Source organism: Vipera berus (assembly GCF_964194415.1).
Source record: "Vipera berus genome assembly, chromosome: 1".
In the NCBI taxonomy this organism is placed as follows: Eukaryota; Metazoa; Chordata; class Lepidosauria; order Squamata; family Viperidae; genus Vipera; species Vipera berus.
Window position 1 is genome coordinate 136843001 of NC_138202.1, and position 18335 is coordinate 136861335.

Below are 18335 nucleotides of genomic sequence, written 5' to 3' on the forward strand. Positions count from 1 at the left end.
AGATTAATCAATTTGGGGAAAGCCCCAGAACTACTGAGATATAATGTCTAATTTAGTTCCAGGTGATTTATAGAAGAATGGTACTGAAACAGAAAAAAATAATTTCTGCTGTAGTTGTGCTTCACTATCTTCAGTCATATAGCATTGGAATATTTACTTGCCCATCTTATATGCCACTTAGTTAAACAGTGCCTTAAGCATATATGAAAAACAACATTCCCCACAAATAAATAAAAAAGGTAAAGGTTCCCCCGCACATGCGTGCTAGTCATTTCCAACTCTAGGGGCCGGTGCTCATCTCTGTTTCAAAGCCAAAGAGCCAGCATTTGTCTGAGGACGTCTCCGTGGTCATGTGGCCAGCATGACTAGATGCCAAAGGCGCACGGAATGCTGTTACCTTCCCACCGTAGTGGTCCCTATTTTTCTACTTGCATTTTTTACGTGCTTTCGAACTGCTAGGTTGGCAGAAGCTGGGACAAGTAACAGGCGCTCACTCTGCTATGCGGCACTTGGGATTCGACCTGCCAAACTGCAGATCTTCTGATCAACAAGCTCAGCGTCCTAACCCACTGAGCCACCGCGTCCCTTCACAAATAAATACTACAGTCTAATTCACCCACAGCTCATAAGCATCAGTGGGCTGGATCAACTCTGCATTAGCCTTGAACAATTTCATTACTTCTGACCCCTTCACATATACTACATACATACCAATTATGAGATAGGTTAGTAAAATATCTATAATAGAAGAGAATAGTAGAATATCTGTAGTAACTACACATATTCCCTAGGCCAGAGGTCCCCAACATTTTGGGCACCTTGGGACCAGTTCTGTGGAGAGAGGTTTTTCCGTGGACTGGAGGGTGTGTGGTTTTGTGTGCTGCCTGCATCTCATGGATGGGGCTTTGCTTGTTTGTGCGGACCGGTTGCTGGCATGCCACGGCCCACTACTGGTCCACAGACTGGAGGTTGGGGACCCCTGCCCTAGGCAATTGGATTTCATTGTTGTTAAAGGAATATGTAACTGCATACATACACAGATTATTAGAGCACACAATTGCACCTAACACCGTTCTGTCTTGAACAGTCTATACGCATTCTTTAATGCGATACTAAGCCTTTAATAAACCCACTGTAAAAGAATTGATGCTACAACATATCAAAAAATACAAAGTTTGAAAATCCAGTTAGATATATCACTTAAGTAGTCTTTTTCTTTTTTTATTCCAAATAGTTTAACGTGCTAATGCTAGTTATTTTATTGACTTATTGTTATATTTTAAAAAAAGGATTTTAAAATTGCACAAAGCAGTAGCATATGTAATCCAGTCTTTGAACAGTCTGTTCTAATAACATTTTGATTTTTAACTTAGCAGAGTACTGTCTGGAGAAAGAATATACAAAGCCTTTTCAGCCTTTTAAAAGGAATAAAAAATTATATTATTATATTATATTATATTATATTATATTATATTATATTATATTATATTATATTATATTATATTATATTATATTATATTATATTATATTATATTATATTATATTATTATATTATATTATTATATTATATTATAATGAATTAATTATATTACACACACACACACACACACACACACACACACACACACACACGCAAACAACCCATCTTTATTCTTGTCCAATAAAATGAAGTGTATTTCTTAAAGATATAGGTGAAGACTGAAATGGCTAGGATTGCTACATTTGCAAAGAACCTATTAAAGGAAACAAAAATGATTTTACATTACTGAGCCATTAAACAATAAGAAGAAAGATTTAAAAGAAACTGTAATATTGGCTTGGCTTTTTCCCCCCATATCACCGCCCCCCTTCTTTCTGTACAGTGAAGATATACCCTAAGCTGTCAGCACCATGTTAAATGGGGCATAGTTAAATTGAGTGGCTGTGATAAGGGGCTCTGCTTTGTTATCAAAGTTCTAGATCAGCTGGATTGAATTTCCTGCATATGGCACATTTCCAGGCTTCCATTCTTTCTGTTCCTTTCAGTGACATTGCAAGGGTAGACTTAGATATGCTTATAATTTGTGGTTTTATAATGCAGGAAACATCTACATTTTCAAAGAAAAGATGATACTATAGAAGCTACCGGCTTTTTTTTTAAAGGCAGAGCAAAGGAAAGAAAAACAGTTTTGTAACACATACACATACATATATATACACACAAGTCTTGGAAAGGTTCTTAACGGATGACCTTGCGCATCTTCTAGGGAAGGCTTTATTTCATGAAAGTAGATAAAATATGCATACATTATTCGGAAGTTGATCGTTTTGCTCTTAAGCATCATAAAGACTATTTGATTTTCAATTCCCACCAGGTGGAACTTCTACATTATGTTTAACCTCTGCACTACGTATCTGAGAAATGGGTTCATATTTCAAACTTTATCAAAACCAGGATTGTTTGTTTGTTTTGTTTTATAAAGCCCACAGGAAGAGTGGTCTTTATAAAACAGAATAAGGGAAAACAAGCTGACATGCAGGACAAAGATCTTTCATTTGTGCTTGATGAAAGAGCCTACTTTGAGCAGATGGTATCCCCAAGAAGGTTTATTTTCTATATTTCATTCATGAGATAGTCCTTAGAAAGCAATCTGTCCCATAGCTAGGCAAGCTAAATTATTCTAAACTTTAAAAAAAGTGTGCAAGGTTTTCCTAGCTGTCCTGAGTGCTTATATAAACAGAATGGTAGAGTATATAGATCTGACACAGTTAATCCTCGACTTACAACCATTTGTTTGGTGATTGTTCCAAGTTACAACAGCACTGAAAAAAAGTGACTGATGACCTTTTTTCACTCCAGCATCCCCAGGTCATCTGACCAAAATTCAGACACTTCGCAACTGGTTCATATTTATGATGATCGCAGTGTCCTGGGGTCATGTGACCATCTTTTGCCACCTTCCGACAAGCAAAGTCAATGGGGAAGCCAGATTCACTTAACAACCGTGTTCCTAACTTAACAAATGCAGTGATTCGCTTAACAACTGTGGCAAGAAAGATCGTAAAATGGGGGCAAAACTCACTTAACAAATGCCTTGCTTAGTGACATAAATGTTGGGCTCAATTGTGGTCATGAGCGGAGGGCTACCTGTAACAAAAAACAAATATATTCTGGAAAGGGGCCTCACATTATATGTTTATAAAGAATATGGCCTCTCAGGGGTCGGGAGGGGGGGGGGAAAGGCACGTACCTTGTCCTATATACCAGCCTCCATACTGAGGTTGTCATGATCCCATTCAGAAACATACACGCTGATCCAAATCCCAATACACGCTGATCCAAATCCCAAAGGAGCCTTGGTGGAGCAGTGGGCTAATGCCTCCTTAAGTAACACCAGCTGCCTGCAATTAGTGCAGGTTCGCGTCCCACCAGGCTCAAGGTTGACTCAGCCTTCCATCCTTCCGAGGTAGGTAAAATGAGGACCCAGATTGTTGGGGGCAATTAAGCTGACTTTGTAATAATGCCGCTTGGGTGTGTGTGTGTGAAAGCCCTAATAAGCAGGCATATACATAGAATGAAGGCTACTGCTAAGCTTGTAAGCCGCCCTGAGTCTTTGGAGAAGGGCGGGATATAAATGGAATTAAAATAAAAAATAAAAAATAAAATAAATACATCTATTTCTGCTGTTAAAGAAGCCTGGTTCAAGTACTTGCCTTCCTAAAACACCTACAACTTGCAACAGTGAAACAATTAGGAAGCCATTTTCTCCTTTCATAAATTCCGATGACCGTCCTATATCCTTCCCAAAAGAAAAACCTAAGCTTGTGCTGTTTTTAATTGACCAAGTTAACTCCAAATGCCCAGCCAGCAAAATCAGGGTACAAGGGTGGACTTGGAACAAATACTGAAAACAATAAACATTGCAGTAGATACTAGATACCTAATCACCCTTTCTTGCAATATGTTCCTTGTGGCATCTGCTCACTATGAGTAACAAAATGGACTTTGATTTTAGCTAAAAATGACACGGAACTGGATGGGGCGGCTGTTATTATTTTTATCTCAATCTTTTTCAATTACTCCTAAGAGATAAAAAGAAGGATTCCGTGTAATTTTTCAGGGTCTTGCTTCAAAGGACAGGTAGCCTGTGCAAATTTTAAAGTAGGCTGAGTCAGTGTGCAACTGTTTGTTAGCCACTGAAATAGCATAATCGGATTCCCTAATCAGATCATTGGATGTTGACATTAATCCCGTCACTCCCCAGTTCTGAACTGTGTCCTTTCACCATATGTGGGCACGTATCTTGTACTAATACAATAAACACTCGGGAAGAAAGGAAATTCTTAAGGGAGTCTCCTCTTATTGCTTACCAAGGTCTCCTTTGGTATTTCTATATCAACCTTTGTTTTGCTGTTTTTCTTCTGGTTTCTTTGAGTATTGATGGCGTTGCTGGGAAGAGGAGAACCCTGGGATATGCTCTTCGACACGCTCCTGTAGGAAACATTTTTTGATCCACTTTCTGTCTGCTGGGCTGCCTTCTTATCAACTCTGCAGATAGATAGGGATTCCTCTGATAAATGGCATTGCCTTTACTTCAATCACTTCTGTTTCTTTACGTTTAGTGAAATCACCCTGTATCTTTCTCCCCCTGGACCTCTGAGTGATAAATGTTGCTAACTAGCTTTGATCAAACCTGTCACTTGTAATTTCATGGACAAAATTATTGTCGTCATTCAGGTATAATTATTTGTTTTAAATTTTCTAGGAGTGTGAGCCAACTTGGAAATTATTGTACAATTATTTCTGGGTGTCTTTGTGACCTAAAATCCGGAAAGCGGTGAAAGTAATTACTTTTGTGGGTTATCTTCTTTGTATACTAACAATCTGCAGCCAGTTACAAGGCAGCATTAAACAGAACACAAAGGCAGATGCTGCATTTTTAAAAGAAATCTCTCCCAGATGGATGTATTAAATAAAAATGTGAGGCTTAAAAACTGTATTCGTTTTAATAAGGCTGACTATTCTTTAATTTCAAAGACCACTGACCTGGCTAACAAAAAGCAGATAGAAATGATCAGAGCAGCCATGTGGAGCTGTTTTTATGGGGATATGTCACTCTATTTGGCAGATGGTGTTGGTGTTTTGCATGTGTGAATGCACATCTGCATTATAAACAGATGTCTCCCTAAAAAGGGGGGGGGACCCGGAAGCGAGAGCTGGCTACAAATCCTCTCCCAGACATGGCAGAATTTTTATAGGAGATTCCTACTTTCCATTTGAAAGATGGAACAACGCTGTGATCCCTTGTCAGCCGTCTCAAATACCGCAGCTCAGCACAGGCTACCCTTTCTGAGATTGCACTGTTTGATCATGTTCAAAGCTAACAAGCAAAATTATCAGAAAGTGGCTGTTTCTTCCCGACCCCCAGTTATTTAAGAACACGCAATTTCCTACAGTCTTAGCAGAGATCAATCACACACAAAAAAGCAAATTACAACTGTCAAGCAACAATTAAAGTTGAAGAACAATCAACGCAGCAGATAAAATCAAGTCTCTCCTTTAAAAAAAAAGGATGAGACACAAACCAGGTGAACTATTGTTCTGCTGAATTTTTTTTAAAAAATGCCAACAAGTTCCAGGCCATATTAAAAAACAACAACAACACCCTACCATCAAAGAGGAAACAAAGGGAGATTTCTATAGAATGAAAAAGCCTTGGGCTTAATCACAAAGGCTTTAAAGGATTTGTAATTTATCACCAACTTCTAAAGAAACAGTACATGAACTGAACTAAGTGCTAGTTCAATGTCCAAATATGGCTGAGCTGCGATTAGGCTAGCTGATGATGTCCTAAATCTAAACCCTTTGAGCCAATGAAAAAAGGACACACTTTCTATATGTGTGTGTTTGTGTGTGTGTGTGTGTGTGCGTGTCTGTACATTTATTTATTTTTTAATTTCCAATAGATTCAATCCAAATAAGGATTATTTTTAGTCTTAGAATTACTAATAGATCCTGGCAAGTTACCTTATCAAGCTGCTGTAGCCTATCATCTCTTTATCCTGCCCTTCTCTGCCCTCTTTTGTGCTTTTTTTGGCCAGGTTCTCTCTCCTGCTTTCCAGAGATCCTTGCCAACAGCTCTCTGAAACCGGCTGGTGGCAGAAGTTACTTTTGCCTATTTCCCTCACTCCAGCCAGCACACAAATCTTTCCTTTTCTCTTTCTGAAGCTATTTAGATAATGACTGCAAAGTTCTTCTTCTCACTTAACTCCGCTACTCTGCATTGTTTAAGTGAGCGTCTTGCAGTTTCTAAAGTAGCTTGCAGAGTTTCATGTTAAAAATGGGAAGAATGCTGCGGAGCAAGGGGGGGGGAAGATAAAAAAAAATCAAAAGAAGGTCACACAGTTAATCTGCATAGACTGTCACTATTTGTGATGTAAAAGGGAAGATTCTAAATCCACCTATGCTAAAATTCTTACCTGTGTAAAAGCTCTTTCATAAAGTTGTCTTTTCCTGAGTAGGTAGCAGTAGGGCTGTTTTTCTGTTCGGATCTTGTTTGGTTTGTGTTTGGATGAACAGCTTTTGCCAATTTTTTTCCTTTGGGAGCACCATCTAAAAGGACAGAAGTTTTCCTGTTCAGCTCGTTTTCCGCTTCGCAGTGTTGTTCGCTTTTCTTTTTGTCTTTCCTTTTTTCTGATTTTGCTTGCTTACTTCCAAAAGCTGAACCTTTTGCCTCTTTCTTTTCTACTTTGACTTTTGAGGTATCTATTTTTCGGCTGTTCAGAGCTGGGAGTTTACTTTTACGGAAACCAAACCAGCTGGCAAGAGAGGGGCCCCCATTTTTTGGTTTCATCTCAGGCCCAGTTGGGTTTTGCCCTTGTCCTTTCTGCATGTTCTCTTGGATGCACAACATCACTTTTTCTTCTATTGTAGGATGTGAGCTGTTTGAAACCGAAGCCTTTCCAGAGGTTTCGGGACCATTTAGACACATTTCTTGCAATGCTGTCTTGCTTCCTTCGGCTTTATGATGACGCTCAATCCTGTCCATGTTTTTCTGAAATGGGAAAACTGAGGAAACACTGGTTTGGTTGATTTCTGTCTGCGTAACACTTTTTTCCACTGCTGACTGACGCTTGGAAACGTCACTGCTTTTTTCATCTTGGCCAGATGTAGTTGGAACCTCACTCTGGGATGCTGATTTGTGGATCCCCTTTTTCAAAACACTGGCGCACAGATCTCTTTTTGGAGACGTTCGAAACGGCAGCTTGCTTGGGTTGCTCATCTGACTATTGGAACCAGTTACTTTTGCACAAACACCTTGCCGAGTGCAAGAAACTGCAGGAGCCACCTCTGCTGTCCCAGCCGATTCTGAAACAAACTTCATTTGTAATCCCTCCACTGTTGAGTTTTGCCTGGTCAAGGAATTCCCTCGTTCTGATGTATTTGTTATAATCTGTGTTCTCACTTTTCCCAACCGTTCTGGGGAAGGTGCCTGCAATATTTCTTCAGTATAAATACTGAAACTTTGACTACGGGCCTTGGCTCCAGTCATGCCAAGAGCTGGCTTCAGGTATGCTTTATTACAAGAAGAAATGGATCTTTTAACAGATTTGTTTTCAAATCTGTCCGGCTCTATCAAATTGCACGTTTCAGAGGAAATGGGGAAGGCTGGGTCCATTTTGAGCTTCTTTGAGAAACTTTCCTTTATTTGGGGCTCTGGACTCCATTCTTCAGGGTCCGCCGAGTCTACAGTGGTTTGAGGTGAAGATTCACCTTGCCTCCGTTTATCTGAATTCACACTGCACTTAGAGGCTGCATTCATACAGTCTTTTTCCTGCTTTCCTGGCACAGTGGAACTCTTTCTGACAAAGCGGGGAGATGTTATGAATAATTTCAGTCCCACAGAGAGATGGGGCTTCAGGACCTTGTCAGACAAGTTTCCATCATCCCTTCCCTGAAATAGCAAAGGAACTGGAGAAGGGTTAATTTGAGGCAATACACTCTGTTCCCCAACTGTACTTATATGATGCTCCAATGAAGGGCAGAAACTTTCGGGAAACTTTGGTTTCTGAGGTACACCAGTCTCCTGAGACAGGGAGCTTGTATCTTGTGGTGTGAAAGCTGTAGGGACATCTCTAGAATTATACAGTTCTTGGTTGCTGTAGAACATGGGCAAGTTTGAATTTGGTGGACCAATTTTCTTGGTGAAAATCTTGGAAATGACTTGGCTTGTGGCAGGGGACTTTTCTGATATGCATTTGCCTTCTCCCTTGTCCTGAAAATGGTTTAATTCATCTGGAGGTGTTGCAGGCAACTTAGCAGTTTTTGTTTCATAAACAGCAACATGATGACAAACAGGCACTGAATTTCCTTTCTGTGGTGACAACTGGACATCTTTTCTTGTATCACTGAGAAAACCCGCTCCTGGTTGGTCAAGAGCAGGGGGTGAATGTTCATAATGTGGCCTAATTAACAGTGAAGCTGATCTGTCAGGAGGAAGGGGAGGGGACGGAGATCTGGCCTCCACTGGTGGCCCATCACAATGGACATCTCTGGTTGGTTTCTCTTCACTATGGACAGGCTCTAGAAGATGCTGAGGCAGGGCAGTTGATTTGGAGAGCAAATTCTTAGTTTCTGGATGGGCTAACATCTTGCAGTTATTCAAGCTTAATTTTGAATTCTGATTTGGATTTGGCATCTTTTTGTGTCTCGACCATTTTGCAGGTGACAGTGGACCCTTATCCAAGGTCTTAAAGCAATGTGAAGAGACTAAAGGAAAGTTTTCAGCCATGGCCACTGTTCCTGTCTGTGGTAAAAACTTGTCTCTGCTGGATACTTTTGTTAACTTGTGTTTTTGATTATTACCCCCTTGGATACAAGAAGGGGAGCTCAAATTAGAAGAAATACTGCATCCGGGCTTGGTTAGTTTTTGTTGAGAGGTATTCTGACACGGTGGTTTTCCGAAATGTATAGGACAATCTCTGATGTGGGGAGTAGGGACATTTGCACAATCATCCTTGAAATCACTTGGGGCAGTTTTTCTCTCTGCTTTATTAACAGGCATTTGCATAACATGGCAGCTTTTAGCATCTATTGCTTTTTGCAAATTAGATACTCCCTGAGATAAACACGTAGTGTTTTCTGCATCGCACGGCTGGTGAATTGAAATTTCATTTCTAGTTACAGTAACAATTCCAGCCTGATGCGAATTAAATTCAATAGGTTTGCCATCTTCGGCATCGAATATTACAGTAATACATTCTTCTGAAGAAGTCTTCTTTAGAATTTTTTGTTGCTTAATAAAATTGCATGCCTTTGTCCTGATGTCTGAGGGAGGGGCTTGTTTCTCAGAAGATGCCAGCTGAGTGTTTCCTTTCTCCCCAAGCACACCACAGCTCTCTGTGTTCTTTTGTGCAGAGGGTGCTAATGACAAATACGGTGGGCTTTTCTCGTCGCTGCTTTCTAAATGTAATTCATCAAGGATTTCATTGTCATCAGTATCTGAAAGGTGTAAATTAAGGTCTCTCCAGCTTACACTGGAAAGACTTTTATCTATCTGTAGCACAGGCAGCTTCATATCCCTGCACGATTTTGCACCCAACTGAAATCCATTGACAAAACTAGTCAGTTTTTCGGGCTTCTCCTTTGAATTAAAGTAAGAACTTATTTCTGATAAATGCCTTCTATCAGGTTCCCAGCCAAATAAGCTGTCAGAAACACTGTGAGTTAATTTATTATAGTAGTGCCGACAGTCTTTTCTTGGTAGTTCATGCAGTAGTGCTAAAGATGAAGAGTCATCATCCACATCCTCGTGGGAATCAGAATCATACACAAAGATTTTTTGGCGATCTAGGCAAGCCTCTTCCGTTTCAGGCCTGCCATTAGCCTGTTCTTTAGGAGTGCCATACTTAATTCCAGGAGAATAGATTCCTTCGTTAGAATCCATGCAATCTTTATAGCCCCATTTGGATACAACCGAAGGAGGTTCTAATATTTTTTTTTGTTTTTGTAGCTTCTTCAGCCCATCCAAAATGTGGTTTTCCTTGATACGAGTTGGAGGTAGGTCATCAGCAGGACTGGAATGGTTGCTGGGGAGTGAAGAGCCTATACTTATCCTTTTATCCCAGCTTACTGACTAATTTGAAAGGGGAAAAAGAAAATATATGTGTTTAGTTATTACTACAGAATTAGCAGTCAGTAGGACTAAAAATGCAGGGTTTGAACTTCATGCCTAGAGAAAAGTAGGAGGGATTTCTCCCCCCCTACAAGCCCCCAGATATAACAAATACTACTATTACTACTACTACTACTACTACTACTAATAATAATAATAATAATAATAATAATAATATAATAATAATAATAATAATAATAATAATAATAATAATAATAATAATAATAATAATAATAATAATAATAATAAAATAATAATAATAATAATAATATAATAATAATAAAATAATAATAATAATAATATAATAATAATAATAATAATAATAATAATAATAATAATAATAATAATCCACCAAAGTAGCAAAGAATGGGAGCAAGTCCCAGATGAAACTATGAGTGTTCATGAACTTCAGCTGGTGATGAGAATAATCTGACTTCAAATAAAAATGAATGAATTGGAATAGGTGAAGAAGGGAAGGGGAAGGGAAAGGGATACTTCAGATTAGATGTTCCACTTCTGCTGGAAGCCACAATACTTCTAGATTTACATTTAGGACTCTGATCTCGATACTCCAAATTTCTTTGTCCTTCCCATCATGCCCTCATTGTTTCAACTTCTAAGCTAAGCTTATGAAGCATCCCTTGCCAATAATCAAAAAAATTGTAGGCACTTCAATTTTCTACTAAATCAAAGGTGACCAATAGCTTACCTTTTTCTTGCATGCTTTCCCATCATTCCAAGAGGAACTGCTGGAATATTCACTGCAGGCACTAGACAAGGAGAGTTCACTGCTGCTGCAGCTGCTTCGAGGATAAACTTGGTGAGGGCCAAACCCATTTAACTGATTCTGGCATTTCAAGGCAGGTATTCCAGATTTCATATTCTGCTGGCATTCCTAAAGCAACAAAGCAGATGACATTATTTGGTGGGCTGAAAAAAAAGAGTGTGACAGCATCTCTCTTGAATAAGATGACAAATCAACAACCTATTTGTATTCACACCAATACAACTATTGAAGAAATATTAAAACCACTATGCTTATATTTCATCCTTATTACAAGATTAACATTTCTCAATATTTGCTTGTTTTAAAAATTTATTTCCTTAAATTATGCACGCCCTATCCGTGCTAGTCTTTCAGTGACAGTCTGCTTGAAATATACAATGTTTATTAGCAATGTGCTCTAGAAAGATACTGAAGCTTACGTTAAAGCAGTACAAGAACATCTTGACAACTGCATTATAGCCCCACAAGGTAACAGATGAGGCCCTAGAAAACTGTGCAAGGTAAATTAATTTAGTGCCCCAACTGGAATGTCCACTGAGAATGGAATCTCTCCATTACAGTCTAATTTTGGTTTCCTATCTAGTTTAAAGCTTTGTCTAAGAAAGTCTCCAGCGTAGGACAATCCATCTTTGTGTCACTGTCCGACAGCTAAAACCTCCAGCTTATGCTATTTATTGACACTTTATGGCTGCCTTTACTACTTGAGTAGTTATCAGCCTTTTCCAAATGCAATCTCGGCTTCTGTGACTAAACACCAATTTCAAGGAACAGAATAATGAAGAAAGAAGCTACACAGAAGTTGGTAGATGTGTTTTAATTTTGCTCCAAATGAGCATTGCATTTCCTACAAAGGTCAGAGCGTCCTGCATGCTCAGAAATCTTGCACAAAATGTGCTATAAAGCCTCTTTATGAAATGGACCAGAGACAATTGTTTACTTTGTTTATTTACAATATTTGTACAGTACCTCCACAGAAATGATAATGAATATCCAATGAATAACATATTTGCATTTCCTTGGCATTTGGCACCAAGTCTCATGAATTTCAAAAACATTTTCCCCACATTCATGAGCATTGCAAGGCTATGCGGCTACATTGCTCTACATCACTTAGAGTAGATAAAAACAATCTACTCTGATATCCATGCAAAGCTTATGTGCAAGCAGTTCATTATACAAGATGAAATGTCTCCTAACCTGGGTTTCAATCTAATAATTGTTGATCAAGTACTGTGGCTGCTTGCCCGTTTGCCAGAGATCCCCCTGGTTCTAAGCCTCAATATCAATGCATACTAATTTTATTCCACATTCTTAAAAGTAGAGAAGAAAACATCCCAGCGTAAATTTGGATTTACTCATTGTGCCGATAATAATGAATCTTACACTTCTTTGCCCTCCAAGCTCACAGAAGTTGGTTTTGAGACACTATAGGATGCTCATGTCCAACTCTGGTATTTGTTATGGACAAAAATAATGCCGCTTGGGAGGGGCGAAAGCCCTAATAAGCAGGCATATACATAGAATGAAGGCTATTGCTAAGCACATTTGATTTGTGCTTAGATTGTAAGCCGCCCTGAGTCTTCGAAGAAGGGCGGGATATAAATGGGATTAAAAAAATGATATATTTCAGAATATTATTGTCTCTGGTGATCATAATTGGACTATTTTGTTGTGATGTGTAAAATGGGCCAGAAAAAAAAAATAAACATAATGAATCTCTCTCAATCAAAAAGGGACTTGTTAATACTGTTCTGACATAATCTGGGTGGGGAAGGCCACAAAATATTAGTGAACTGATGAAATGTGAACCTAATTTTCATTGAAACATTTAACTTCTTTCCGAGTGGTAGCCCTTCTAGATTAGTGAAATCATCACAAGACTTAATTTGTTTTATAAAAAACCTGGGATTTCTATTTTTTTTTCATATGGATTGATTTATTTCTTGCTTTGGAAGAACATCTAATTTTCTTCCACATCAACAATCTTACGTCAGGGTATCCTGATGCTTCAGTGACAAGGTGGCAGGAACTGTATCTATGATACACCTGAGCCTCTCAGCAGCATGGTGGCTCAAGTGGTTGGAACGCCGGTAGGAGTTTAGCAATCCCATGTTTGAGACCTGAGAACTGCCATGGGGTGGGGTTGAGCTCCCGTCCTTTGCTCTAGTTCCTACCAGGGACATTAAAGGAGCCCCCCAAGTGGGCATCCCCAGGGCAACAAATGTCACTGACTAAACCTTTCAACCCAGAAGTATTGAGGTGCTTCTAAGGAATGCAAAAAGCAGAACACCCATCCATCCTAAATAATAACATGTAGGATCTAAGCCAGGGGTCTTCAAACTTGGCCCTTTTATGACTTGTGGACTTCAACTCCCAGAATTCCTCAGCCAGCGTGCCTGGCTGAGGAATTCTGGGAGTTGAAGTCCACAAGTCATAAAAGGGCCAAGTTTGAAGACCCCTGATCTAAACTGAATATCTTCTGTAACAATCCTTTTTAATATTCTATCATATAATGTGTTCTTTAATACTAATAGCTCTCAAGGCTTCCTCTGTGCTTATACTGTGGTGGGAATAGGCAAATGCATGAAGTAATGCTTGTTTACGGAAAGCTTGGCTGCAGAATTGTTTCCCGTTATGACTACTCTATTTTTAATATAATTTTATTTCAATAATTTTTTAAAAGGAAAGATAAAAAAAAACTAATACAAATTAAAGTTAGTAAGAAAAAGACAGAAATCAAAGAGAAAATTAAAAGCATGAGAAAGAAAAAAATAAAAGAAAAACAGAAAAGAAAATCAAGCATACAAATAAGTAGCTTCTGATCTTCTTCACAACAGTTGTAAGTACAGTTATAAATTTACTGTACTACATATTTTGTGATTAACTCTCTTTCTGTAACTTAAACCTGTATGATCATCAAAACCACCAAGCGTAAGTACATTATTTAAATTCATGCAAAAAGTCCATAAGGGACTTCCAGTCAGCGATGAACATAGATATTGTCGAAGAAGACATTTTAGTAAAATATATTATCTTGACTAGTTACATCATCTTCATCAACCATTCCTCCATTGTGGGTAGTGCTGAAATTTGTTATCTTGGTGTGTACAATAATTTCACTTGCAGTTATCACATACAAAACACGGCTTTTTTCCCCCAACTGTTTATCCATATATCCCAAAAGAAAAAAAAAATCTGGTCTGAATTGTGTATTAATCTTTAATATTTTCTGAATTAGTGTGTGAATTTGAATTCAAATTTCAACTGTTTATCCATGTATCCCAAAAGAAAAAAAATCTGGTCTGAATTGTGTATTAATCTTTAATATTTTCTGAATTAGTGTGTGAATTTGAATTCAAATTTTCTAGTTTTCTTTTAGATGTCCACCAGACATGATAAAATATCTACTCTTGTTCACATTTCCAACATAAATTTGAAATCCCTTTACACATTTTATATAATTTCACTGCTGATATACCAGCAGTGTATCAATTTATAAAAAAATTAACATTGTAACAGTGTAAATTTCAATTCTTTCAATATCATTTCTCATTATTCCATCTGTATGTTATAACTAATGTTTTTAGCCAGCTTTATTGTACGTTTCCATTGTTCTTCTGCTTAAAATTTTATTAAGTTTATACATTTTAGCAATTATATGTTCTTCACATTTCAAACTTAGACTTACAATGCTCAAAATCTTGTCTACTTTAGATTCTTTTAATAACTGTAAATAACAAAACCATTGACTATATCCCTGTGCCACTAGTTCATCTCTTAATTTTATTTTATATATGTCTTGATAACATTCTAGTATTTCGTGATACATAGCCATTTGTGTTTGCCTATTATTTCTCATCTATAGAATACTTCTTGTTCAGAGAGCCACAAAGGTGTTTTGAGGCATAAACTGGATTTTATTGATGTCATATTCTCAACATGGCATGTCTAACATAATAATTTTTAAAATTCCCATTAACATTGACTTTATTGTGCCAGAAATATCATGCCACTACCCAAAGTGGAAAACAATTCCTCCCTGTAAGGTAGAATACATCATATCTTTGAAAGGTTATAAAAGTTCATCCTCAAAACATTTATATTAAGGACCTAATAATCCATCTGGCCCAAGCAACTTTCCTGGTTTAATGTTTTTTACAGCTTCAGAACCTTCCCTTATTGTTACAAGTCCATTCATAATCTGTCTCTCTGCCTCAGTAATTGTCAGTATATTTTATTTCTTTAGATATTCATCTGTCTTCTTTACAGAGATGTCACTTCCTTTACACAAGTTGGAGTAATATTGATAAAATGCTTTTTATATAGCCAAGTTGTCCATTAATACAGTATCTCCCTCTTGTAATTTCAATATCACTTTCTTTCTTTTTTTTCTTTTTGTAATTTATATGCCAGGCACTTCTGTGCCTTTATTTGCAGACTCATTTTTTTTTTGTTTTATATAATCTACTTTTTATTTCCATTTCTTTTACATAGATAACTGTCATATAAATAACTCTCATAAAAGCTTAATCTCTCTACAAATTCCTTTCATTCCTTTTTCTCATCCAAAATAACTTTTCTCTTGATGTTTTTTGAGTTTTATAAAATAAAATAAAAACTTTAATTTAGTTTAATTTGCTTTAAAACTTTAGTTGCATACCATAACCATTTTTAAATCAATGCCTTTACTTAAGTTATTTTCAAAAAATATTTTAATTTCTTTTTATACTTCTCCACTATTGCTTCTTTCTGTAGCAACATTTAATTTCCATCTAAAAGAACTAGATTTTCTTTTATAAACCAAATTCACAGAATTATGATCTGATAAAGTCTTTGGTAAAATCTCTACTTCAGCAAACTTAGTAGCCAAGTTCTTTGAAATCAAAATCAAGTCTCTTGTTGAAAAGAATCTACGTCTTTAAGAATAGTGGGTGTACTCTCTTGGAGTGCCATTTTTCTGTTTCCAGATATTAACTAGCCCCAAATTGTTCATCACATCAAAGAAAACTTTTGTAATTTTCTGTAATTGATTTTAATATTTTTCTCAGAAGTTCTATCCAGTTATCAAGAGATCATTCCATTCCAATTACCTATCACACTTCAATTTTTATCAGAGAAATCAATTAATCTCTCTGTACGTTTTTATAGAACAGTGCTTTGTCCTCATTTGAAGCACAAATCCCAGTATTAGTTCTATGCACATTGACTTCCACCCTAACAAATCTAAACACAGATTTATATCGTAGTTGAGGATGTTCATATAAAACAATTTCCTTCCTTCCTTCCTTCCTTCCTTCCTTCCTTCCTTCCTTCCTTCCTTCCTTCCTTCCTTCCTTCCTTCCTTCCTTCCTTCCTTCCTTCCTTCCTTCCTAAAAATAATACCAATTGCACCTCATTCAGTGTCATCCCCTTTGAGGTTTTTTTATGGCATTTTTGGAGCTTTTGTGTATTTTCATCTGACACCTCTATTTGAATCTCCTTCAGCTCTTGATTTTTTTATTTTTAAAATTCCCTCACCTTCTGGACAGAATGCAATTGAACCTCTGCCATTTAATAGTAAAAAAAATCACACTTTCCAAATGAAATGGGATATTTTTCTGCTTTAATCTCTCAGTCACAAAAGAGTAGTCTTTTCTCTTAGGAAGGCTTCTAATTGGAATTGCTTTAAGAACAATTACATCCATATTATCAATCTTCTGTCTTGTCTTAAAATGCTGTTGCAAAACGTGAACTCTTGCCTTCTTCCTGACAGTGCACCAAAGCATCCCTTGAAAGATTTCCTATTCTTGCAAATATTGTATTTATTCTATATACATCACCAGTTTCTGCCTTGTATCCTCTTAAACCCAATCTGAAAAATTTGCTAAATCTTTAATATCCTTTTCTGTAATATTTTCACCAGAATCCTCTAAGGTTGCTCTAAATCTCAAACAAAATTCCTTGTCTTTCAATTCCAATAGAGCCAATTATTAATTCTCTTTTCAACTTTCTGTCTATAGCTTCTATTTTATTCTCCCAAATTTCCATATTTTCATTAATTTGTTTTACATCTTCAGACACATATTGTATCTATACTGCTCAATTGTTCAAACTTTTTTTTGAAGCAAATCTGGTATAATTCTTCTCCCTGTGGATTGCTCTAGTGATCCTCTTGTCCTATCTATTATTTTTGTTGTTTTTCTGGCAGTTACCATTATGATATTATAATCCAAAAATGAATGTGTCTTGTACAAGGGAAAAAAACAAGCTCCCTCCATTTCCCCCCCCCCATTTGGTCTTTCTCTGCCCTTCATACTTTTGACTCAAATGGCACTCTGCAATTATACTTGGCATCACTATAGTTACACTTAGCATCACAGTCTGCCTAGTATTACCTTTATCTTCTATTTTATAAAATCTACCAATTGTCCATACTCTTTAATAGTAAACAAAAACATTTACATAAAGATCTAGTTAATTTGTCTATTTTAATTTCAATTTGTTTAAAAATATCAAAAAGGTAATCTTTCAAAATAAGTATTCCTTTTATTAGTTTTAATTTTTTTTTACATCTGCTCCCTGTTAACTTTTGCCAAAAGTTTTTAAATCTTTAAAACCTTTTTCCCTCCTTTGTAATCCAGAAAGAATGTTGACTTGCCAGGTTGAATCTTCTTATTCTCTCTTTAGTTATAAATTAATTACATTCTGAAAGTGTTTAAGAATGTAGGAAATGAGGCTCACATATATGAACCTTGTGTCCATATATGCCACATTAAAACCGTGAGCCTAGTTGAAATCTCCCAATTTTCAGTTGCTTAACTCACAAGTGAACTACAACAACATCAGTTCCTGTGCTCTGCTCACAAGGAACAGCTGTCCAGGGTACAACTGGTGTATCTCAACATCTCTCCTTTATGTGGCAATACTGCATGGGCCAAAATTCACTGCCTGGCTATCAATATCCACCACAATGCCATCCCCACTACTTAAGGGACATCTTCTAGTTCATCATGAATCCTCACAAGAACATCCCCTTTTATGAATATTCTAATTGAGAGTCTAAACTAGGCATCTGAGTGCACTCAGACAAAAATGAGGGGCATATAAAATAGATTTGCAAGGCACCCATCAAATTTACATATCCCAAACTCCTCATTTGATTTAACACGAGTGCAAAATTATAATTGGAAAAAGTGCACATTTCCCAGACCTGTGAACCTCGGTGGGGGGCAGGGTGCTAAATGGCTAGGGGTAGAAAACAATAGCACTCAACACCTGGTTTGCTTTGTGTTATCTGCTGCTTATTAGGTGTTAACATTATTGCCTGTCAGAGAGATGGAAAAATATTCAAGCACCCTCTGAAAACAAACTGGATTTTTTAGGTGCTTTGGGTGGACTACCCAAATTAGTCCAAT

At 37.2% G+C, this 18335-nt stretch overlaps 1 protein-coding gene across 1 annotated transcript in view; it reads right to left on the reverse strand.

The window, feature by feature from the left end:
- NCKAP5 (NCK associated protein 5) overlaps positions 1 to 18335 on the reverse strand; it is a 643822-nt gene that overhangs the window by 95676 nt on the left and 529811 nt on the right. The window contains exons 10-12 of the mRNA XM_081341973.1: positions 10864 to 11049; positions 6460 to 10115; positions 4351 to 4528 (exon numbers count right to left, since the gene is read on the reverse strand). Coding sequence (XP_081198099.1) covers positions 4351 to 4528; positions 6460 to 10115; positions 10864 to 11049 — 4020 coding nt within the window. The remainder of the gene's footprint in view (positions 1 to 4350; positions 4529 to 6459; positions 10116 to 10863; positions 11050 to 18335) is intronic.